We start from the raw sequence: 26516 nt of genomic DNA, 5'->3' as shown, positions 1-26516 counted from the left end.
TTCCAGGTGACAGCCACCTGGAAATTAAGCGTTCTAAGTGCTCACAGTAGGTGAATAAAAGACAAGCATTAGTATTTAGTAAGGAATTTATCATAAAATGTTGGAAAGTCATGAGGAATTGAAAACCAGGAGATGTATTTGACTAGACAAATATTTGGGCCAGACCAAGGTATTACTAGCTAAAAGCAAACAAACAGTCTTAAAAGCAGAGGTCTATAAAACAGAGCAAACAAAAACTCAAATATAAAACATCAAAGAATGCTCCTGAAAGGTGAAAATGTGGAAATGGAAAAAGTGAAAAAAATTAAAAATGGGCAATCATTAAATCCACTCTGATAATACACTGAATATCGTCCTTTCTCAAGAAGCTAATTTCATTCCCAGCAGTTCCAGGAATAGTCTCTAATCTAGAGTAGTAGTTCTTGAATAGTGGTCTAAGATTTTCTGGAAAACCTATGAATTTATCATTAAAGAAAGATTGGAATACACAGAAACTTGGGTGAGGTTCCCAGCAAGCATCAGGAAAAAGTACCAAAGGGAAAGGGACATTTGCTTTAAGGTACCGGACAAAGGAGAGATCTAGACAACATTCTAGGCCACAGCTGCCACTTACCACAGAATCTACCACACAGCTCTCAGCTGACGTGCTGAAGGCTAGGAGGCAGGGGAAATGAGAAAAAGGAAATCAGAAGAAAGTGAGCCAAAAAGGATTTTTCTCAAGTAAATAAAATCTGGGGAGGACAGAGTAAGGGAGTAGGAATCAAGAGCCACATTTTACAGCATATCATGATCTACACACTGAAGTGTAGCTGGAGGTGGCAAGTAAGCTGTTGGATATGCAAGTGTGGAGCTCAGAAGGGAGTCTAGGATATAAATCTGTAAGTCATTAATGTAACGATGCTATTCAAGCCCTTGGAGACTAAAGAGATCACCTAAGGAGAAGCTACAGAGAGAAAAAAGAGAAGGACTCAGTATTAGGCTAATAATAAAAGCAATACTTAGAGGGTACATAGAAAAAGGGGAGGAAGTTGCATATATAAAGAGAGGAGACAGTTGGGACAGAAGTCAGATGTGAGTGAGGTAACCGGGGCTGCACCAAGACACAGAAACCACACCTTGGACCAGCAGCAAGACAGAGCACAGTTTCTGACACAGTAATCACACAACACATGCCTGTTAAATGAATGAGTGAACAAGTGAGTTACAGACTAGACTAGCATGGTATCTCTAGAATTCAGAGTTAACTATTTAGGGGAAAATGGAAATATATGGAAGAGCTATAATACCTTAAAAAAAACATGGGCTGAACAAGGTGACACTGTAAATTTACCTTGGTATTATTTTAATACACTCTAAACCCCCCCAAAGTTTGGTCATATTTTCTATTCATTAATAAAATACCATTCCAAATTAATATGAAACAGGTTATTGTGAAATAATCAATAAAACCATCATAGATTAGAGTTCATTAATTTCAACTGTTTAGAAAAGGGAAAAACGTATTCAACCCTTAGAAGTCCATAAAGGAAAGAAATATTACAATGGTATACAGAAATACAATAATGATCAAAAAATATTTTCACTGAAATACAACAGAAAAGCTGTAGGCCGTTATCTTTTAGCAAAGAAGCAGCCCTAATGAAGTAGATTCTTGAAAACTGTCATACGGGTAAGCTCATTAGTTACAATGAAAGCTCCCCCTGCTGATCCAGGAGTACCTAATGGCCAGGATATGTTATGTCTCAAAAACAAAGGTACTTTTAAATTCATGTGATAGCTCACTGAGGAGATTTCAAATCTGGAAACTTTCAAATGATGATGTATAATATAAGAGCACTGAAATTTTCCAAAGAAAACATAGACTTATTTCATCCAAGACTACATTAATTCCTCTAAAATCTCATCCATTAATAGGGTAATAAACTCATGAAAAGAAATCTAGCTCAACAATCACCTACACTGTAAAAAAAATCTCTCAGTGATGGCTTTTCTATTTCAAATATGAAGTTGGTTGCTCCCTGTGAAACACATTCTCAGTATCTGCTGGCCCATACACATATGCATGCCTCTGCTATAACAGATGGAAACTAAAACCCCCAAAGGCCCCAAAATGCCCCACAGAAACACCAAAAAAGAAAACAAACAGAAGAATATCATTACCAAGTTACAACTCTGCAAGCAAACCCTTATGAAAGTTACATACTTTTCAGAAGCAAAATATTGTAATATTTATACAGAATTTTAAGTAAAATCAAATGAGTCAAAATAGATAAATGACATTTATCTTAATTCATAGCAAAAAATGCTAGAAATGTATTATACAATAAAAAATACATCTGAAAGAGAAGTATGTTCCAGCTTACCATTTTGTTTAAGAACTAGTAGGAAAAATAGTAAAGTGACCAGAAATTCAAACTGCTATTATGAGAAAATGCCCACATTGATTTTATTTTTGCTAAAAACCTAATGCTGATGTAAGCTATTAACTACTGAACCATCTTTTCCCCAGAAAGAGAAATTGCTCTATATTTCAAGGCACTTGAAGGTAGCACTTCTTTACCTAGTACTCTGTTGCTTACCAAGCTTAATATTCATCAAGAACACGCATTTTCAATTCTTTTTCATCCCATTTACTTAAATTTTATTCCAGAATTCCAGAAATCTCATTTTAAGAAAGGTGCCTTCCTTGAGTTAATGACCTAATCACGTAAAAGCTATGGCGAGTATCAGTGAGTTATTTATTTATTTATTTGGTACATGGGCCTCTCACTGTTGTGGCCTCTCCCATTGCGGAGCACGGGCTCTGGACGCGCAGGCTCAGCAGCCATGGCTCACGGGCCCAGCCGCTCCGTGGCATGTGGGATCTTCCCGGGCCGGGGCACAAACCCGTGTGCCCTGCATTGGTAGGCGGACTCTCAACCACTGTGCAATAGGGAAGCCCTCTGTGAGTTATTTTTAATGTTCTTTTCCTCTGTGCCTTTTTGCCCAGTCTCACATTGTTTAATATGAGAAGATGATTTGGATTATTTTCCCTTCTTAAATTCCCTAAAAACACTTACACCTATACATAGGGACATTATCTTCTTATGCCATGAACATTTTAAGGTACACAAGGGCAAAGTAAGGAGTAATCCATTAAACATTAGGATGCAACAGTGAAAAGTTAAAAGACTTATTTTTTGCCTTAAAAATCCATATTAATTGTTTCCAATCTTTTTTAACAGACTATATGAGATACACACTTCAAAGAAACATATATCTCAGGAAAAAGTGTGAAAGAACATCTCATCCAATCACATGCCTCTCTGCAAAAAAAAGTGCTACAATCCCCACTTTATAGAAGAAACAATTTAAACAGGGTATGAGGACAGCAGAAGCAAGAAGAACTACAATCCTGCAGCCGGTGGAACAAAAACTACATTCACAGAAACACAGACAAGATGAAAAGGCAGAGGGCTATGTACCAGATGAAGGAACAAGATAAAACCCCAGAGAAACAACTAAATGAAGTGGAGATAGGTAACCTCCCAATAAAAGAATTCAGAATAATGATAGTGAAGATGATCCAGGACCCTGGAAAAAGAATGGAGGCAAAGATCGAGACAATGCAAGAAATGTTTAACAAAGACCTAGAAGAATTAAAGAACAAACAAACAGAGATGAAAAATACAATGACTGAAATGAAAACTGCACTAGAAGGAATCAATAGCAGAATAACTGAGGCAGAAGAAAAGATAAGTGACCTGGAGGAAAGAATGGTGGAATCCACTGCCACAGAACGGAATAAAGAAAAAAGAAAGAAAAGAAATGAAGAGAGCCTAAGAGACCTCTAGGACAACATTAAACGCAACGACATTCGCATTACAGGGGTCCCAAAAGGAAAAGAGAGAGAAAGAACCAGAGAAAATATGTGAAGAGATTAAAGTCGAAAACTTCCCTAACATGGGAAAATAAATAGCCACCCAAGTCCAGGAAGTGCAGAGAGTCCCATACAAGATAGACGCAAGGAGAAACACGCCGAGACACATAGTAATCAAATTGGCAAAAATTAAAGACAAAGAAAAATTATGGAAAGCAGCAAGGGAAAAACGACAAATAACATACAAGGGAACTCCCATAAGGTTAACAGCTGATTTCTCAGCAGAAACTCTACAAGCCAAAAGGGAGCAGCATGATATACATAAAGTGATGAAAGGGAAAAACCTACAACCAAGATTATTCTAGTCAGCAAGGATCTCATTCAGATTCAATGGAGAAATCAAAAGCTTTACAGAAAAGCAAAAGCTAAGAGAATTCAGCACCACCAAACCAGATCTACAACAAATGCTATAGGAACTTCTCTAAGTGGGAAACAAAAGAGAAGAAAAGGACCTACAAAAACAAACCCAAAACAATTAAGAAAATTGTCATAGGAACATACAAATTGATAATTACCTTAAACGTGAATGGACTAAATGCTCCAACCAAAAGACACAGGCTTGCTGAATGGATACGAAAACAAGACCCATATATATGCTGTCAACAAGAGACCCACTTTAAACCTAAGGACACATACAGACTGAAAGTGAGGGGATGGAAAAAGTGGAATTCAAAAGAAAGCTGGAGTGGCAATACTTGTATCAGATAAAACAGACTTTAAAATAAAGAATGTTACAAGAGACAAGGAAGGACACTACATAATGATCAAGGGATCAATCCAAGAAGAAGATATAACAATTATAAATATATATGCACCCAACATAGGAGCACCTCAATACATAAGGCAACTGCTAACAGCTATAAAAAAGGAAATCGACAGTAACACAATAATAGTGGGGGATGTTAACACCTCACTTACACCAATGGACAGATCATCCGAACAAAAAATTAATAAGGAAACACAAGCTTTAAATGACACAACAGACCAGGTCGATTTACTGATGTTTACAGGACATTCCATCCAAAAACAGCAGATTACACTTTCTTCGCACGTGCACATGGAACATTATCCAGGATAGATCACATCTTGGGGCACAAATCAAGCCTCAGTAAATTTAAGAAAACTGAAATCATATCAAGCATCTTTTCTGACCACAACGCTATGAGATTAGATATCAAATATACGGGAAAAAACGTAAAAAACACAAACACATGGAAGCTAAATAATACATTACTAAATAACCAAGAGATCATTGAAGAAATCAAAGAGGAAATCAGAAAATACCTAGAGACAAATGACAATGAAAACACGATGATCCAAAACCTATGGGATGCAGCAAAAGCAGTTCTAAGAGGGAAGTTTATAGCTATACAAGCCTACCTCAAGAAACAAGAAAATTCTCAAATAAACAATCTAACCTTACACCTAAAGGGACTAGAGAAAGAAGAACAAACAAAACACAAAGTTAGCAGAAGGAAAGAAATCATAAATATCAGAGCAGAAATAAATGAAATAAAAACAAAGAAAACAATAGCAAAGATCAATAAAAATAAAAGCTGGTTCTTTGAGAAGATAAACAAAATTGATAAACTATTAGGCAGACTCATCAAGAAAAAGAGGGAGAGGACTCAAATCAGTAAAATTAGAAATGAAAAAGGAGAAGTTAAAACAGACAATGTAGAAATACAAAGCATCCTAGAGACTACTACAAGCAACTCTATGCCAATAAAATGGACAACCTGGAAGAAATGAACAAATTATTAGAAAGGTATAACCATCCAAGACTGAACCAGGAGGAAAAACAAAATATGAACAGACCAATCACAAGTAATGAAATTGAAACAGTGATTAAAAATTTTCAACAAACCAAAGTCCAGGACCAGATGGCTTCACAGGTGAATTCTATCATTCATTTAGAGAAGAGCTAACACCCATCTTTCTCAAATGCTTCCAAAAAATTGCAGAGGAAGAAACCCTCTGAAACTCATTCTATGAGGCCACCATCACCCTGATACCAAAACCAGACAAAGATACTACAAAAAAAAAAAAAATTACAGACCAATATCACTGATAAATATACACGCAAACATCCTCAACAACATACCAGCAAAACAGAATCCAGCCACACATTAAAAGGGTCATACACCATGATCAAGTGGGATTTATCCCAGGGATGCAAGGATTCTTCAGTATATGCAAATCAATCAATGTGATAAACCATATTAACAAAGTGAAGAATAAAAACCATATGATCATCTCAATAGACGCAGAAAAAGCTTTTGACAAAATTCAACACCTACTTATGATAAAAACTCTCCAGAGACTGGGCATAGAGGGAACCTACTTCAGCATAATAAAGGCCATATATGACAAACACACAGCAAACATCATTCTCAATGGTGAAAAACTGAAACCATTTCCTGTAAGATCAGGAACAAGACAAGGATGTCCACACTCACCACTATTATTCAACATAGTTTTGGCAGTTCTAGCCATGGCACTCAGAGAAGAAAAAGAAATAAAAGGAATACAAATTGTAAACGAAGGGGTAAAACTATCACTGTTTGTAGATGACATGATACTATAAATAGAGAATCCTAAAGATGCCACCGGAAAACTACTAGAGCTAATCAATGAATTTGGTAATGTTGCAGGATACAAAATTAATGCACAGAAATCTCGTGCATTGCTATACACTAATGATGAAAAATCTGAAAGACAAATTAAGGAAACACTCCCATTTACCAATGCAACAAAAAGAATAAAATACCTAGGAATAAACCTACCTAGGGAGACAAAAGACCTGAATGCAGAAAACTACAAAATACTGATGAAAGAAATTAAGGATGATACCAAGAGATGGAGAGATATACCATGTTCTTGGATTGCAAGAATCAATATTGTGAAAATGACTATACTACCCAAAGCAATCTACAGATCCAGTGCAAACCCTATCAAATTACCAATGGAATTTTTTACGGAACTAGAACAAAAAAATCTTAAAATTTGTATGGAGACACAAAAGAGCCCGAATAGCCAAAGCAGTCTTGAGGGAAAATAATGGAGCTGGAGGAATCAGACTCCCTGACTTCTGACTATACTACAAAGCTACAATAATCAATACAGTATGGTACTGGCACAAAAACAGAAACAAAGATCAATGGAACAAGACAGAAAGCCCAGCGATAAACCCACACACCTATGGTCAACTAACGTGTGACAAAGGAGGCAAGGATATACAATGGAGAAAAGACAGTCTCTTCAATAAGTGGTGCTGGGAAAACTGGACAGCTACATGTAAAAGAATGAAATTAGAACACTCCCTAACACCATACACAAAAATAACTCAAAATGGATTAGAGACCTAAATTTAAGACCGGACACTATTAAACCTCTAGAGGAAAACATAGGAAGAACACTCTTTGACATAAATCACAACAAGATGTTTTTTGACCCACGTCCTAGAGTAATGTAAATAAAGACAAAAATAAACAAATGGGACCTAATGAAACTTCAAAGCTTTTGCACAGCAAAGGAAGCCACAAACAAGATGAAAAGACAGCCCTCAGACTGGGAGAAATATTTGGAAATGAATCAATGGACAAAGGATAAATCTCCAAAATGTAGAAATAGCTCATGCAGCTCAATATTAAAAAAACAAACAACCCAATCCAAGAATGGGTAGAAGACCTTAATAGACATTTCTCTAAAGAAGACATACAGATGGCAAAGAAGCACATGAAAAGCTGCTCAACATCACTAATTATTAGAGAAATGCAAATCAAAACTACAATGAGGTATCACCTCCCACCAGTTGGAATGGGCATCATCAGAAAATCTACAAACAGCAAATGCTGGAGAGGGTGTGGAGAAAAGGGAACCCTCTTGCACTGTTAGTGGGAATGTTAATTGATACAGCCACTATGGAGAACAGTATGGAGGTTCCTTAAAAAACTAAAAATAGTATTACCATATGATCCAGCAATCCCACTACTGGGCATATACCCAGAGAAAACCATAATTCAAAAAGACACATGCACCCCAATGTTCATTGCAGCACTATTTACAATAGCCAGGCCACGGAAGCAACCTAAGTGTCCATCAACAGGTGAATGGATAAAGAATATGTGGCACATATATACAATGGAATATTACTCAGCCATAAAAAGAAATGAAATTGAGTTATTTGTAGTGAGGTGGATGGACCTAGAGTCTGTCATACAGAGTGAAGTAAGTCAGAAAGAGAAAAACAAATACCATATGCTAACACATATATATGGAATCTTAAAAAAAAAAAAAAAATGGTTATGAAGAACCTAGGGGCAGGACAGGAATAAAAACCCAGAGGTAGAGAATGGACTTGAGGACATGGGGAGGGGGAAGGGTAAGCCGGGGCAAAGTGAGAGAGTGGCATGGACATATATACACTACCAAATATAAAATAGATAGCTAGTGGGAAGCAGCCATAGAGCACAGGGAGATCAGCTCGATGCTTTGTGACCACCTAGAGGGGTGGGATAGGGAGGGTGGGAGGGAGACGCAAGAGGGAGGAGATATGGGGTTATATGTATAGATATAGCTGATTCACTTTGTTATAGAGCAGCAACTAACATGACATTGTAAAGCAATTATACTCCGGTAAAGATGTTAAAAAAAAAAAACAAAAAAAAAACTGCAAAACTATATGCTTTTGTATATAGGGCCTCACTATCCAGTCAAAAAATTAAAGTCATAGCTCCAATAATGACAATTGATAAAGTAAATGTCCTACAACTTTCTCTCTATTTTTAAAATGGCATATTCAGTATGAAAACACAGTGACAAAGTGGCAAGTATGTTCAAATAAAAGATTATTTTCTGTACCAACTGAAGACCCAGAGCATGAAAATCTTTTCTGTAAAAGCACAAACCTTTACTAGCTTTGTCCAAATGTTCCAAATCATTCACAAAATTGAGGATATCAGGGTAGTTTTCTTCACATATTTGCACAAGAAAATGTAGTAGTGTTGTTTTCTGATCTGCTGATTTTGTGTCCTTTAGCTAAATAGAATGAGAGGGAGAAAAAATACAGAGTCAAAAATATGTTGATAGTCTCTCTACTTAAACAATATTAATACAGTTTTTTATAGATAAGAAATAAATGAGCTGTAAAATTAGTTAATGCTATTTTTGAAAAGCCACTATTTAAACACTTGAAAAGCTACTCTTCATATACTGTTGTCTGGTCTAAGTCATTAATATTTACTGTAAAGAAGGAATAAGCTTAATTCAATCTAGTATGCAATGTTTCATGGGGGAAAAAAAATATGGTGAAATGCCCAGGAAAACAGGACAACCTGGGAACGTATATAATATCAACACTTAAAACGATCCCACATGCTTGCTCATTTTTTCATTTGGCACGGATTTATAGAATGCCTACTAGGTACGGCAGGAGTCGGAGACGCAACAACCAATAAGTCATTCCTCAAGAAGCCATTTAGTGTGTGGGGGGGGAAAACCCCAGAAAATATGCATTTCCCCTGTGTGACAAAGAGTATAGTAAAAATAATCATACAGTATGCCTAAGAGGACAGAGCACTTGAACTGAACACCAGCAGGCAGGAAGTTGTACGGGTTGGGGAAGGGAAGGAAAAAACTCAAAAGGCACAGTATCAGAGGCAGATGGAGCAGCATTTGAAAAAGACCATAGATGAGGAAGAAAGTGGCACTTCAGAGGAGTCCAAGTGACTCCAAAATAAAAGTACATGTTGCGGGGAGGGGGAAGTAGGGAGAGTAGAAAGAAATATGAGGAGAAGGCCAGAAAATTAAAAGAAAGGCAGACCATGCTATGGATATAGGATTCTGATCCCTAAGAACTGGGAGGTTTTAAACTAGATGAGAGCTAATCAGACGTACATTTTAGAACGCTCCTTCTAGCACAGTGTGGATAAAAGATTAGAGCAAGGGCAAAAACAGAGCAGGAAGAATAATTTTAAAAGCTGTAGCAATAATCCAGGCAGGGAAAGAAAACAGCCTGAGATGAGGTAATGCCTTAGGCATGAGATAATGGGACAGGGTGGGCATGGAAACCCACATGATGACATCTATTGAAACTGGACAGAAAGAATGAGAAAAAGATTTGGGTGGGGTGGAGAAAAAAGAATTGTTTCAGTTTGGGACAAGTGAAATTGAAGTTTTTGAATAACATCTAAGTGAAGACGCTGGGAAAGGATATAGATATATATAGGTGTAGAACAGTGTTCTCAACCTTTTTTTCATTATTGCTGGCTAAGTTTTTTTAGGCGTATTTTTCTGAATCATTTGCACCTATGAAATTTTAAAATGATACATATACTGTATATCTGTTTATGTACTGCATGTACATCTGTGCTTTACACATAAAAACAGAGGCAGATAGGAAAGATATTTTTGCTCCCCGAGAACAAATTTTCCATCCCTTGAGGGTGATAAACTGTAGAGAATACATAGTGAGAACTTATTCTAGGAGTACCGGTTTGTGAGCTCTTAGCCTCCAAAGCTAAAATGTTGACCAATTAAACACAAATAAGCACACAGAATAAAAGAAAGGAGAACAGAGGCTTGAAGAGAAGGCCAGGATGGACCAATCCTAATCTGAAAAGGCCGAGGAATGAATCAAGGGAGAAAGGCTAGGCTACAACCTAGGTACAAATGGAGGTCAGCTTAGGTTTTGGGAGTGATGGGGGTAGCGGGTGTTGGGTGTGAACACAGGGCAAATACATAATCTGATAGTGTTCCCTACAAATGAGTAATCATCCAGATCAGATACACATATAAGGGGAGAAAAAACCACTCTTTTCACACCAGGATTTAATTTAGAGTTGGAAATTCTTGGTATACTTAACTGTGCACAACCCTATTGCTTCCTTTCCAACAATTTCCTACCTTAAAATAAGTGTATACACACACATACACACATATATCCATATGTATTTTTTTCAAACTCTATGTCACTAAATATTATATCACTATCAGAAAAATATCAAATGAAAGTTACTATCCGATTGTGGCAGAAGGAGATATTCTGTGCCATCACAAATATTAACACACATGACTTATTAATGCACAAACTATCTTGTCCCTGGAAACAGAGCTACCCTACTATAGACAGCCAGGCTTTCACATGATTACTCTTATAACAGGTTCAAATGCTGCATTGGCCTATTCGGCATGCAAACCATTCAGCAGCAATGGTTCCTGGCACTTTAAAAACTGACTGATATGAACAGAGTCCATTAGTTGATGCCTCTTAAAAGGAACATAAATCACAACATTCATCTGAGTGTTCTGAAAAATTATTCCTCAAAAACTGACTCTGAATGTTAATCCGATTTATAAAAGTTACCTTTCAACTCTACAATTTCATTCATACTATCATCGTTAATGGATAAGGCTAGGGTAAAAGTAGCAAACTTTCACAAATATAATAATTTTCCCTGGTACAAACATCAGTCAGTATAAAAACTGTCCTTTGATTTTAATTTTGCTATTTTTTTTAAAGCATTCTGATGGTTAACTCTTCTGTTCCCCCACCTCCCTCTTTATAGCAATGACTAGAGAATGCTGTTCCTTCGGTGGACTCCCAGTTCCTGACTGTCACCAATTTACACCTTTCTTATCATGCTCCGTTCATGTGAAACTAGACACATGTCCTGTGTGGAATGTTGATTAAGACAAGCACTGGAAAGAGCTTTCCAGGGCTGTTTGTGATATAGCTAAATGGCCAGAAATTGCTAGGATTAATATATCAAGAAATCTCTATGATCCAACAATAAGCAACTGGATCAATCTTGACCTTTATTCATGAGCAATAAGAATTCAGAATTAGAATTCTATAACCTATATAGCATCTACCAATTTAATAAATGTTAAGGATGCAGGTCAAACACAGATTCAAATATTTAGAGACAATCATAAAGCTAAACACTAACTTATGGAGGAGGTTGCTATCCTGGCTGTACTATTGAAAACATCAACTGGTTAGCAACTCACATACTGGTCACAGTCTAATATTTAAAATATACTCACTGAATAATAAATAGAAGTCTCCCATCCCTCCAGAACAGAATCTATATTTAACAACCAGGAGACTTAAATCTGAAAATATACCTAATAAAAGATAAGAAGTTAAGAAACACAGAGAGTGACTATTTGTTGACAATGCATGGTTACTTACAAACTACTAGTTGCTCTAAATTCCAGGACAGAGATTCTTCGTTTAGTTCCTAACGTTCTCAGGAAAAGCTGCACAGTGCCGGGAAGGTATTCTTCCTGCCTCAATTACTCTATTCCCTTCCTTCCTTCCTTCCCCCAAATCACTTAAAAAAAAAAAAAAACCCAAAACAAAAACCAACCAACAAACAAAAAATCCCTCCCAGAAAGCACATGAAAATATTTGAAAGCAGAGCAAAACATATTTATCACAGACTTCATTTACTCTCAATATTTTTTCACCTTTTGATAAACATTAACAACAAAAAGGGCACACTCTATTTCTACTAATTATTCGTATCATACATAATCAGCGATTGAGCTAGAACAAGGAAAGCTTGAGAGATGGTGCTAATTTTGTTGAAGAGAAAAAACAACTTGAGCATACTCTGTAGTGCTAACTCTTGGAAAGAAAATGAAGCTAAAATATCTGGCTTAAAAATTTATTCTTAAGTTTAAAAAATATGCTTTTTAAAAATTTTCACCGACATTGCTTGACAGGATTCCTTTGGTATCACTGTCAAGAGATTTATCTTACTGATGAGTAATCGTCACTGTTAAGGAGAATTTCTTGTTTATATATTGTTTCTTTAAGGAACATTTAATGTGGCATAGATGTCAAATAAACAAAAAGATGGATGGAGTTTCTTCAGCCGCTCTGTTCATTCCAGACAAAATAATGTTAAAAGCAGATCCTGTAATAAATCATGGCCTAGTTGTCAGTCTGGATAGAACTCCTTTGTAGCTACAATGCAAGGTTTGGGAATATTTTTAAGCTATTCAGCACGAATTTGGATGACATTTAAAGAAAATTCCATTGTTTTAGTCACAAGAAAGAAAATTCCTAAAATAAAAACTAAGTATCGTCTTGGTGATTTTCAGAATCCAAAGAACTACAACCCCTTACACTCTGAATAATAAAACTTTATCTTAAGAATATTGTCAAACTAGTAGCTGTTCCCCATTATCATGTTCCTATACTTCAATTACGTTATCCAGACAGCACTGACTCTTTGGATGTTGTAGACATTGCTGAACACCAGAAAAATGACAAAATTATGAGGGTCTGTAATGGCTCCATGAACATTCTAGAAGACCCTACCTTGTAAACAGTATGAATGCTGAGGACAACAGCAGCCACTCTTATTTGTGTGGCACTTCCTAAGAGACAGGGATTGGCCAAATAATACAATACCTGTTAAGTGCTTGAAACACACACCATCCTTACGAGGAAGGAACTGGTATTACACCCACTATTAAGAGGGCAAAAGAGATGTGAAACATCATGTAGCATACCCCAGATCACATAGCTACTATCCAGTAGAGCCAAGATTTATTTGAACCCACTTCTGTGTGAATCCAAAGCTCTTAACCACTATAAAATGCAGTTCCTCTACAAAATCTTTATTTAATATAGATTATTATGCATCAAAAGAAACAAAATTCTCAAAAACACAGTGGATAAAAATAGTAGTTAAAACAGTAAAATAGTGCTCATTAATGCAATTTAAAATACTGAAGCCCTATAACCTGCTAATTCTAGCCTGGAAAGCCTCTATACCCCTATCCTGAGGTGACTTCTAGTTCTAAAAGCATGGCATTCTTTCTATTGTTTTATCTATACAATTAATAAAATGCTACCTGAATATTACCTCAAATGCAAAGTCTCTCCATATTGCTAACAGATCAGTGCTCACAAAATATGATAAAAATATGGTTGAATGAAACTGTAAAGTTTCATCTTTAACAGGCCCAAACAAGTATATCTACTAACATCATACTCCATCTTAGATCATTTGCAGAATAAGGTGCTTTGTATATGTTTGAAACATCTCTAAATGTAAGTTACATGTATCCACATGAAAATGGATGTGTGAATATGAACTGCCAAAGGATATATCATAATTGCTCAGATATGAAGTTCAAAAAGTCAATGCTTAGGTTCAAATTCACTAGTGAAACCAACTACAATTATAGAATGAACTGTTTCCTGATATATATAAAAACATTTTTAAAAATCAATCACTGTGCTGATTAAATTTTTAAAAATACTGTGTATCCCTCCAAAATGAATGGAAATTTAAAATCTTAACATAAATGAAACAATATGCTTTGCATCATCTATGTCACTGCCGTCACTATTAATACCTATAATAAAACTTTCATAGTGATTTTAAAGATAGGTAGTGATAAACTAATATTAGGTAAAATAGATATTAGATAAATTTATAGCATTCACATATTAAAAAACATTTATTGCTCAGTTTTCATTTTAAAATGATGAGAGTTGAAACATTAAATAAGGAAGAAAATGCTTTAAATAATGTCAGCTTCTATAATTAAACTGATTTCTACTATATCTCCAAAGACACACTATCTCTGAATTATATTTTAAACATATTTCTCTTGGATTTCAGTGAGCACTTCAGCATGAAAAGCATTTTTGCATTTTAGTAAAATTTTATCTTGTTGTATTATTATATTGTTCAATGTTCTATTATTTACACTATTCCCTTATTTCACAAGAGATTTAAAATAGCTCAGTGTTCTTTAGTTAATATAAATGGCTCAAATACATTAATTTTAAATTAAATGGTTTTTATACTTCTTAATTTTTTTAATTAACAGACTTTATATTTTAGAGCAGTTTCACTTTAAGACAAATAGAGCAGAAAAGACAGATTCCCATATACTCTCCCCTCCACATACACAAATTCCCCTATCAGTAACATTTTGCGTTAATGTGTTACATTTGTTAAAATTTATGTACCGATATTGATGATATTGATACGTTATTATTAACTATTAATTATTAACCTCAGTTTACTTTGGGGTTCACTCTGTGTTCTAAAGTTGTATGGGTTTTGCCAAATGCATAATGTTACGTATCTACCATTACTGAGTCATAGGGAATAGTTTCAACATCCTGAAAAATCCCCTGTCCTCCACCTGTTCATCTCTTCCTTCTTCCCCCTCCCCCCAAATCTCCAGAAACCACTGAATTTTTTACTATCTCTATAATTTTGTCCTTTCCAGAATGTCATATAGTTGGAATCAGAGTATGGAGGCTTTTCAGATTGGCTTCTTTCACTTAGTATTATGCATTTCTCCATGTCTTTTCTTGGCTTAAGAGATTTTCTTTTTATGACTGATTTAATAGTCTATTGCAGGGGTCCCCAACGCTCAGGCCACAGACCAGTATGGGTCCACAGACTGTTAGGAACCTGGCCGCACAGCAGGAGGTGAGCAGCGGGGAGGCGAGCAAGCGAAGCTTCACCTGCCACCCCCTGTCATTCCCCATCGCTGGTCTATTGTATGACTATATGTATGACTATATCAGTGGGTTTTATCCATTCAGCTATTGAAGGACTTCTCGAGTTGCTTCTAAATTTTGGCAACCACGAATAAAACTGCTATAAACATTTATATGCAGGTTTTTTACTCCTTGGGGTAAACAGGAATGTGATTACTGAATCCTATGTTAAATCTATGTTTAGCTTTGTAACTGCCAGTCTTCTAAAGGTGCTGTACTATCTTGCATTCCTTTCATCAGTGAATGAGTGTTCCTGTTGTACCACATCCTCAGCAGCATTTGGTGCTGTCAGTGATTTGGATTTTAGCCATTCTAATAGATGTGTAATGGTGTCTCATTGTTTTTTTAATTTGCAATTCCCTCATGACATATGATGTTGAGTATATTTTCATACAGTTATTTGTCATTCGTAAATCTTCAGTAAGATGTCTGTTCAGGCCTTTTTTTTAAAAATTGGGTTGTTTTCTTATTGTTGAGTTTTAGAGTTCTTTGTATATTTTGGATGCAAGTCTTTTGTCAGATAGGTGTTCTGCAAAGATTTTATCCCACTCTATGGACTGTCTTTTCACTTCACAGAGCAGAAGTTTTAAAATTCAAATAGTGGCTAACTTATAAATGTCCAGTTTTTCCAGCATCATTTCTTTAAAAAACGATTCTTTTCCATTGAATTACCTTTGCTGCTTTGTCCAGGATCAGTTGACTATACTTGTGTGGGTCTATTTCTGGGCTCTCTATTCTGTTCCACTATCTATCTTTTCCCCCCCCAATACCACAGTTTTGATTACTGTAATTTTATAGTAAGTCTTGAAGTCAGTCCTTCCCCTTCCTCCTCCTCCTTTCTTCCTCCTTCTTCAGTGTTGTATTGACTATTCTGAGTCTTTTACATATCCATAAAAAATTTAGAGTCAATCTGTCAATATCCACAAAATTACTTGCTGAGATTGTGATTGGAATTTCATTGACTATATGGATCAAGCTGGGAAGAGCTGACACCTTAACAATATTGAATATTCTTTCCATGAACATGGGATATCTATTTCTTTATCAGATTTTTTTTATTTCTTTCATCAAAGTTTTGTCATCTTCCTCATACAAATATTGTAGAAAATTTTTGGTGCTAAAGTAAATGATATTCCATTTTTTATTTCAAATTCTAATTTTTCATTGCTGATATTAAAAAAGTAGTCAACATTTTAATGCCAATCTCATATCCAGAAACTTTGTTCTAATTGCTTATTAGTTCCAGAAAGTGTTTTTTCTTTCTTTCCTTTTTTTTAAATCAATTTTGGGGGATTTTCTACATAGGCAATCATTTTACTTATGAGCAAAGACAATTTTATTTATTCCTTCCCAATCTGTATACTTTTATGTCCTTTTTTTGTCTTGTTGCATTAAGCCAGGACCTCCAGCACAATGCTGATGCTCTCTGTAGTTTTTATAGATGTTCTTTATCAACTTAAGGAAATTCCCCTGTATTTCTAGTTTGCTGAAAGTTTTTGTCATGAATGGGTATTGTACTTGATTAGCTGTCTTTTCTGCTTATATTGATATGGTCAAATGGTTTTTCTCCTTTAGAGCCTGTTGATTTGATAAATTACATTAATTGATTTTCAAATGTTAAACCAGCCTTCCATACCTGGAATATATCCCTCTTGGTCATGGTATCTAATTCTTTTTACATATTGTTGGCTTTGATTTATAATATTTTGTTGAGGATTTTTGCATCTATGTTCATAAGAGATATTGGTCTATAAGTTCCCTTTCTTATAATGTCTTTGTCTGGTTTTGGTGTGCACTCATTTCATCACCAGACTCTTCCCTGCTACCTAAGCACATATGTTCACAAATACTATTGGCTAAGTATTACTATACAGATAATAGTGTTGCATGTTTTGTCTCTGATCCAGACCTTTGATAAAAGAAAGCCTCCTAGAGTATCAGGAATGGGGTATCTTGTTTAATTTTTTATTTTCATTTATAAAGTGTGTAAAAACAGGAAGACTAGCTTGAACCAAAGATGGCTGGTAAGATTCATTACTACCTCTGATGGGTAGTAGCTATCTCTAAGCATGGTGTTAAGGAGGATTCTGAGGCTGTCTGCTTCAGGGAAAGGAAGTTTGACAGATTAGCAATGCTGGCTTTGAGAGTGGTGAGACGACAGCACATAAGCAGTGCATTTGCTGTTCATGAGCAAAGCCATTTATCTTTTATAATTTGATTAAAGAAATAATTCTAATTTACAATGTTTATAATAACTGAAAAAACAAAGGTAATGTGAATAAATTTACCGAAAACACTACTTAGTAAAGCTAATTAAATAATTCCTGGAAAATGCTATAGACTAAATGTGTTAACGAATGAGTCAAAGAGGGTTATAAGGACTCTAAATAGTTTCACATTGCTTTGGAAGCCAGTATTTTTCAGTGATTTAATTGGCTGGATGTAAAATAAGAATGGCATTTGTTATCTGTAAGTCTTTGGCCAAAAACTGCTTTATTTTCGAAGGGTGCCAAAACTTACTAGGGTGGTTTTCCAATCTGATAAAGAATAAAAAGCCCTCTAAAATCCTTATAAAACAGTAAATGCAGATGCAACAATGGATTTGTTTGGGAGAAGTCTTTCTTAAAAATAACTTCATGGAGTAAAGGAAAAGGTGATATACAAGAATCAAAATTTCACAAAGATTCACAGTGGCAACCCACGTGACTGTGACAGGCTTATGAAATAGAAACTGTCTGTGACAGGCAGAGGGATTTGCCTCCTGCTTTTCATAATCACTGAAACTCTACTTTCCAAGGTCAAGTCCTGCAAAATAACTCAGAACACTGACCATCAACTTATTTCAGTTCCACCATGTGCCTGAGATTCATACTCCTTTCACTCCTTTTCTTCCCTTTCAGAATAATGTCCAGCGTGGCATGAAAGAAAAGCAGCAGTTTTGGAAATATTTTCACCTCTCATCCTTAAGTGAGGAAGTAGAGTTGTTTCATTTCTGATTTTGTTCTTGTGTTGGTTAGGTTTTGCTTTTGTATGTTTGTTGGTTGGTTGGTTCCAGACCACCAATTGGGGGTTTTTCATTCTGGGATAAGTAAGCAGGGCAGAAGACAGACAAAGTGATTTTCAGTTCAGTCTGTGCATTAAAATCACCTGGGGGAGCTTTTTAAAAATGCCACTAAACTGGATCCACATGCATACATGCTGAAGTAATTTGATCTGACGTGAGGCTGATGCATCAGTATTTTTTAAAGGGCACTGTGGGTTGAGAATCGATGTCCCACAAGGAGAGCTGTTCACAACTTTAAGAAATCACTCACTAGAGTTGGTGACAACATTAAAGAATGAGGAAACTAAACATTTTTTCTAAAAAAATCTTCCCCATCACAGCTTTGGTGAAGTTATTCTACTTTTGGTTAGCCTGTGCTCGTGAAAGAAATATACAGACCAGATAAGAATTTCATGCACTAGAAAAGATAACTTAGACAAAAACCAATCTGACCTGCCACCACTGCCTTTTATCACCTAACTCCCAACACCAACAGCCCCATTACTATGTATCCTTTGATAATTTCACCTTTGAGAGGAATAATTGCATATTCTATTGATAACAGAAAATTTCCTACAAAGTAATGATATGGATAAATTTATAGAGGAAATCAATAGTGAATTTTTCTGCAATTTTCCCCCCAAATAACAGCATAAACTGATAGAAATAAGTTATTACAATTGGTAAACTCTTTCAAAATTTATATTTACTATCCCAATGCAGGTAGTCACTTTATTTAGTTACACAGAACAAAGAGCTACAATTTACAGCTCCATCATCCAGTTGTATTGATTGAGATGATTTGTTACTCAGGAATCAAACATTTCAGTAGACATTAGTAAACATTATCAAGCACATGTTATAGTCATTGTGCATGGATTAATAACGTCTGCTTTTTAAATAACAAGTTAAAATCATCTCATATATTTAATATGGTGTTGAACTTTGATGGTTGAGTCAACTCATTTTTTGCTAGAATGCTGATCTACTTGGCTGTACGCACAGATTCACTACAATTACTAATTTCAACACTAATGACATACAAATTTTTCTAGATGGGCATTCTGGTCAGGCAAGCACCTACTATTTGCTGCTTGTATTTCTAAGGATACAAATTAACCAATACAGGTCCTGAAAAAAGAATATAATCTCAAACTGCTTATTATCCAAATTTATCTAAAGTTTAGTAATATCTTTGGAGGATTTTATGAATGACAAGCAGTCTGTCCATTCTTCTATATAGTCTGAGGTTTATCCTTTTAAAAAGCCAAGTCGCCAGAAAGCAAGGTATTGAATACTTACACCATTTTGATTAAATTAGGGATAGCATTACTGTAACTGAAAAGTACATATGTATCTTACTATGAGGGTTCTCTTGCAGTGTTACCCCATAAGAGGCTCTGAGTACATATTTGTCGGGGGAGGGGAGGGGAAGAGCAGAGAAGGGGAGATGCGTCTAAAAGAAAGAACCTCATGAAATGGATTTTTTTCACTTGCTGTTTAAAGGAACACTGCTCAACACTGTATTTTCCCTTTATAATGACACAAACGCAAAATTTCTCGTGAAGTTCAGCTTTGGCTAATAAGAGAAACCACAATTTTTAACTCATGAAAAGTTTCATGACCATTTTTTGCACTTCACTTTTTCCATCCGAAAGCCTCAAACCTATACGTCTACTTTATGTTTACATCTTAATACATTCTAGTCTATGGTTACTTCATATCTCATGTTTTACTTTTACATTTATTTATCACAGACCCTATAGAATCTTTAAGTAAAAGAAAGTAAAATCTTTTCTCTCTGAACTCATTTATTGCAGTTAGTCATCTCAATTACAAATGTATACAAAGATATAATATAAACCCTAAAACCAAACTACAATGCATACAGGATTCATGACTCATGTATTTATTTCTAAACAACACAAAGTTAACAATTTAATATGAATTTTCACACACTGTTCATACTTAAGCTAAATTTATAAAGGGCATTTACAAGTAAAGATTTTGGACACAGAATAGTAAATGTCATATAATTACCCAGCATGTTTGAACAGATTAAAATACTACCCTGTCTTTCTACTGTCAAATAAATATGGAATTCCCTGTGTGGGGGCTTATCATCAAACCAAATGCTTTACACTTGGTGTGAAAATCACAATGGTCAACGATCAAGCTGCTACTTCTGATGACAAACATGAGATATCATCTTGTTCAAAATATGCTTATATAGCCTACTTGACATGTAGGCTAATAAAAAATATGAAGTTGTACTATTTATTTTGTTTCTTGTACAGCATAAGGCTCCTTATAGGGATGATCAAAATAGCCAGTACCGTTGACTGAAAATACAGTCAACTCTATTACCTGGAGACAGATTAACTGGTTTGCAGCATGACTCTAGTAAAATCGTAGCAGCATGCATTGTATTTGTAAGAGGTTTTAAATCGCTATGCATCAGTGACTGTATACAAACATGAGAGGATTTCTATTTTCAGCTACATAATAACATTGTCTCTACACAACACTGTATGTACTGCATTGTGTCCACTGCACTGTTACCCATTCAACAGCTATTTGTTCAGTATTTACTGTGTACCAAGTACTGTATTAGGGAATTCCACCTCATTAATCAGACCTAATCTCTTGTCTACACTTCTCTTTCAAGGCAGAAATAAGGGAGGGCATGTGGTCACCTTCTTGTGAGTTGGCTGTAGTTCTGAGATACAAAATCTAAAGAGGAACAGACACTTGGCACTATGAAACAAACTCCAGTAGGTCTGTACGTGTGGAATTAACTTCTCCCCCACCTCGCTCCCCATCCTGTTTTTCTTCCTTTGCTTCCCTTCTCAGAGAAAGCCTGAACCTGGCAGTCTTACTTGCCTCCTTATCCTTCAGCCTCCAAGTTCATAATCACCATGCCCTGACAATAACTAGATGTTCCTTAAATGTGTACACTTCCCTCCATCCCCTTTCCCCTTCTACGCCTTTACCACTACCTTAGCTCAGACCTCCAACATCTCAAAGCACAGTGACAGTTTCATAGCGGACACTCAAATATTTGGTAAAACATTTGAATAAGGCAGCTTCAGTCAGATGCCTTCTAAGACACTGAGGTAAGCTAGGAGAAGGACACACCAAAATCAGCCTGAACTCTTTTCTCTTTTGAGCAACTACTTCAAACATGTCAGTAGCAAGGAGTTATCTTTGACCCCTCCCTTTTTCCTTCACCATTCCCATCTATCTTCTCAGCTCCATTTCCTCTGGCATCCTCCCAGGTCACATGACACAGGTCAGCCAATCACCGAGTCTCTCCCCACTATACCCTCCACCCCCAACCCAGCACTGTCCAATAGAACTTCCAGCAATGACGGAAATGCGCCATATTTGCTGCCAGCATGTGTGGACACTGACTCACTTGAAACATGGTAAGTGTGAGGAATTAAATTTTTAATTTTATTTAAATAGTAATTGATTTAAATTTAACTTTAAATATGTATGGCTAATGGTGACAGTACTGGGAAGTGCAGCTTACCTTTCTTCCATACTGCTGTTAGAATTATCTTCCTGGAAGACAGATTATAATATCACTTGACTTACAGAAGTAACATGTCTCCATAAAACCTTCAGTATAAGGTGTGACATTTGAAGCTCTTCACCATCTAGACCCATTTACTATCACATTTCCATTTTCTCCACTCCTCTCCCATCCAGGCTCCAACTGTGCCATGATATAACCCTTAATGTGAACTGTTGACACTTGCTTAGAATGCCCTTTCCTCTCAGGGAACGTCCACTCATTCTTCCAGATCCAGCTCAAATTCCTGATCCTCTCTGAGTGTGAAACTGCCCTTCCTTAGCCAAGCTAGCCACTCTCTCTTAACTCTGCTGCCATAACTTTAGTATAGAGCGCCATTAAAATATCTAAGCATAATTAATGGCTTACATGTGAAAAATATGAGTCCCATTATCCCAGGTAAACATTAATCACATACATTAAATGAGATGATCAGGTCAAGCATTTGGCACAGGGGTAAGTAAGCACTCTATAAATGTGCAGTCTTATGAATCACATCATAATACTTGCTAGGAATCTTAACTGAACACAGCAGGTTAAGAAAAGCAAGGAGAGGAAAATAAAAAGATGGATGGGAGAGGGGAAAAGCTCACAAGTCACCGATACCAACAGAAAGCATAAGCCAGGGAAATTGTGTAAGAAAAGCCATGAAAGCACGAAGAGATCAGCTATTCAGTAAACCCATAGCTAAAGCTGAACTTGTTTCTCACCTTCCAATCTAACCGGTAATCGCAATAATCAAATTCCTTAATCAGGGAGCATAGATGTTACGAGGTCAAGAACAAGAGAAAGCTTTTCTTGTGATGTGTAACTGAGAAGAATTTGTTGTAAGCTGATCAATAAAGCACTGTTACTATGGCCCACTTCTTAAGACAGAGAGCTCTGTTATATACAACACTGAATACATTTGCTGTAAGAAAATTTAAACTATGGAAGAACCTGGAAGAAAGGAAATCTCTTAACTTACTCAATTTTCATCTCCTCTAAAATTATATTTAGATAGAAACATTTCAAAATAATTAATAACATCCGAGTTATGTCTATTCCTAATATACTGATTTTCCCTTTATATAAAGCAGTCTCACTTTTCTCTCCCTTTAGTCAGCTTTCTAAAAAGAAAAATGCAAAGAAATATTTAAATAGTTAAAGGTAAAGATTTTAGTGGCAATTCCAAGCAATGCTCAATATATATACTGTCATATGCAGGTATTTATAATGAATGAATATTAGGTTTAAATAATATTTTGATGTTGCATTTCATCAGTTTGAGAAAGCATAGGTTTACAACATCATTTTGCTGTCAAACAAAATTCTTCAGTTGAATTTGCAGATCAGAGAAAATTAACATTTGGATTTAGTTCAGAGGCTGAGTTGAGCTCAGTTCACTCTGGGTTTGGGTTGATGGTTCAGTTTAAGTTCTTGACAATGAGCACATCAAAATAAAAAATAAGTAATGTAATCAGGGCTGACATTTAAGAATAAGTGTTCAGGCAAATTATATGTTCTGAAAAAACAAACTCACTTTACAGAGAGAGCTAAGGTTAAATCCGAAGGTTTGAGCATTCCGGGAGCCAGCATTCATGTAGTTTCCCATTAGCAACACAAGTTCCAGCAACTTGCTAAAGCTCCTGCTCTTCTTTACCTCTTCGCAGGCAGTACTGACAGCCATGATGTCAGGTTTGATGTTGTTCACCTGCTCTTCAAACTGAAGCTTAAAGAGAATAGCACTGAGCCGTGGCCGTAGTCTCTTCACATTGCTCATCTGATTGAAAAGAAAATAGCAGATTTCCTTTAAAATGCATGGTATACTTTAGTACTGTGCGGCTGCAAGTAATCTGGGATGATTTATTGGTATGACAGTATGGAAAAAGCAATATGTCCCCTGAAACTGATAGCAGGAAGAGAGAAAAGCCCTGCGTGTTTTTGTGAGGAATCCTGAGTCATCACTCAAAGAAAACACTAAAAATTTAGATGCTCGATGAAAAGAGAGCTTTACTTAAATGACAAAGTTTAAGAAATAAAGTACATATATCTTTTTTTTAAAAAAACCTGAATTTTTCAAAGGTAACAGGATACAGAGGCAACAAATTACAAAGCATTCATAGCACTGCTTTAATTTTTGTTCAATACTGAAATATGCTGGGCCATGTTTAAAACATATTCAGAAATGTCTAAAGAGGGTTTGTTTCTTCAAATAGCAATTGCTGTCCACAGGAGCCCTGCTGACTAACAGTATGTGTTAGATTGAAGGAGAGTAAATAGGTCCCAATTTGTACTAAATTGACTTTCTTCAGAAACACAGGACAGCAGAATGACTCCTGACACATGCTAAATTAGCAGAGTCAGAGTTAGAAAACATTGGCAGAGCAGGAGACAGAAGCGGTGCAAAGCCACAGGTCTGCCACGTGCCAGGTTAGCCCCGTTTGGGACTCAGTGTTTCCTTACTGGGTATATAGGGGGTTGAAAATGTTGAAAGAACAAAAGGGCTAGAGGGTCAGCAAGTTCTTGCCTTAAATTTACCCCCAAACCATGTGCTACCAACACACGTGAGGGGGTAGAGCCTGAAGGCTGGAGACATACCACATTTAAGTTACATGTGAATTCCATGACCAAACATGTTAGGAATCTGAGACTTAAAACAGATTGATGGGGCAGCAGTGGTAAAACAGGTGAACTTCAACAACGATTATAAACATCAAAAGCACTTTGAGGCAAGGTCAGAAAAAAAAAACCGTGACAGAACATGATAGGATCAAAATAGGGAATAGTTCTGTTAATCACTGACTCTCAAGGAAAAGCTAAAAAACAATGCCACATGAAGCTTATAGGATTTCTGTTAAAAACTATCTGCTCATAATATAACGATTGTTATTTAAAATAAAATGTACCATACAAAAGCCTGAACTTATTAGATTCCAATAGGATATACTACAGGCACTGCTTTAATGACTTAACAACATAACCCAGTTTACTCATCTAACAAAATCGGAGCAATAAAGAGCTCTCAGTAGATACCTCTGAGAGAATATCTTCAGAGGAACCAAGTTCTTACAGTCACTAAATAGTTTCTCAGCAAATAATATATCTAATTTACATATAGCATTCTCCCCAGCAACTTGACGTGTTAAATGCTTATGTGTATGCAACCAAGATTCTAAGAGCTCAACTAATATAATTAGTAAGAAGTCTCCTCTACAAAGTATTCTAAGGAATGTCTTAAAATTCCTTGAATTCAAGAAACGTCTTCAAAATCCTATCTAGAGAAAATAAAATTTTTTCTCCTAGAAGAGAGTAAAGAAACTGTAAGCTCAAAAATGACATTTTTTAAAGTACAAAGAAACATTACTAATAATGGTTTTATAAAATATATTTTAGTAATATAAAAATTTATGAAAGACAAAGTGAGACCTTATTAGAATACCAATTCTTAGTGCGCATGAATCATTGTTTGGACATTGTATGTCTAGCACACAAAGTAGAGGTACCAACATTTTTGGGGTATGGGCCCAATAGCTTATTTAGCTGACCTTACTATAGATTATGGTGTAATATGGTAGCACGGAGAACTTTGGATTCTTAGGGGTAGGTTCGACTCCTACTACTCTAGAAATAAGGGGACTTAAACCTCTATTATTTACTCTATCAAAGTAATTCTTTTGTCAGACATATTTCTTGTTTTTACGTTTGAGGGGGGATGCTTGCTGTAATGATAGGTAGTGAGACGTGTCATATGCATAGGGCTAGTGTAAGCAGTGATTACTTCTGATAAAGTCATTTCATTTGTTTTAAAATGCTCCCAAATGGACTCACTTACCTAGAATTTGTACCCTTACTGAAATATTACAAATGTAATATTTGTACACATTCATATTATACTGGACCAAGGCTGTACCATGCTCTGTTACATTTAATTTATCCTTTAGAATACTAAGACATATAAGGGAACACTCACATGAGCTCATACATGGCCATTCAGAAGGTGTATGATGGGCCCACAGCATCTCTGCTTTCAGCCTATGCCCTCATTCATGATTATGAAATCAGGTATTTGGTACTTTGCAATAACAAGAGAAGAATTCTCCAATACCCCAAGCATAACATTAGTATTGCAAAATATATTAATTTTAACATATATTAATGTACTACTTCATGTGCAAAGAGAAAAAAGACTACTTAAATGCCTACATTAAACTACCCCGGGGCTTCCCTGGTGGCGCAGTGGTTGAGAGTCTGCCTGCCGATGCAGGGGACACGGGTTCGCGTCCCGGTCGAGGAAGATCCCACATGCCATGGAGCGGCTGGGCCCGTGAGCCATGGCCACTGAGCCTGCGCATCCAGAGCCTGTGCTCCGCAACGGGAGAGGCCACAACAGTGAGAGGCCCGTGTACCACACACACAAAAAAAACTACCCCGAAGTATGTTAAAGCTTTCC

General features: G+C 36.1%; 1 protein-coding gene across 1 annotated transcript in view; it reads right to left on the bottom strand.

Moving 5' to 3' along the window:
- Window positions 1-26516, bottom strand: part of DIAPH3 (diaphanous related formin 3) — a gene marked incomplete at its 3' end in the record, with an annotated part of 415912 nt that overhangs the window by 90909 nt on the left and 298487 nt on the right. Inside the window, 2 exon segments of the mRNA XM_007450220.1 lie at window positions 8830-8959; window positions 23607-23846. Of these exon segments, the coding sequence (XP_007450282.1) occupies window positions 8830-8959; window positions 23607-23846 (370 nt within the window).

Source organism: Lipotes vexillifer, unplaced genomic scaffold (genome assembly GCF_000442215.2).
Source record: "Lipotes vexillifer unplaced genomic scaffold, Lipotes_vexillifer_v1.1 scaffold275, whole genome shotgun sequence".
In the NCBI taxonomy this organism is placed as follows: Eukaryota; Metazoa; Chordata; class Mammalia; order Artiodactyla; family Lipotidae; genus Lipotes; species Lipotes vexillifer.
The sequence above is the reverse complement of the archived record's forward strand: the minus strand, read 5'-3'. Positions and strand labels throughout refer to the sequence as shown.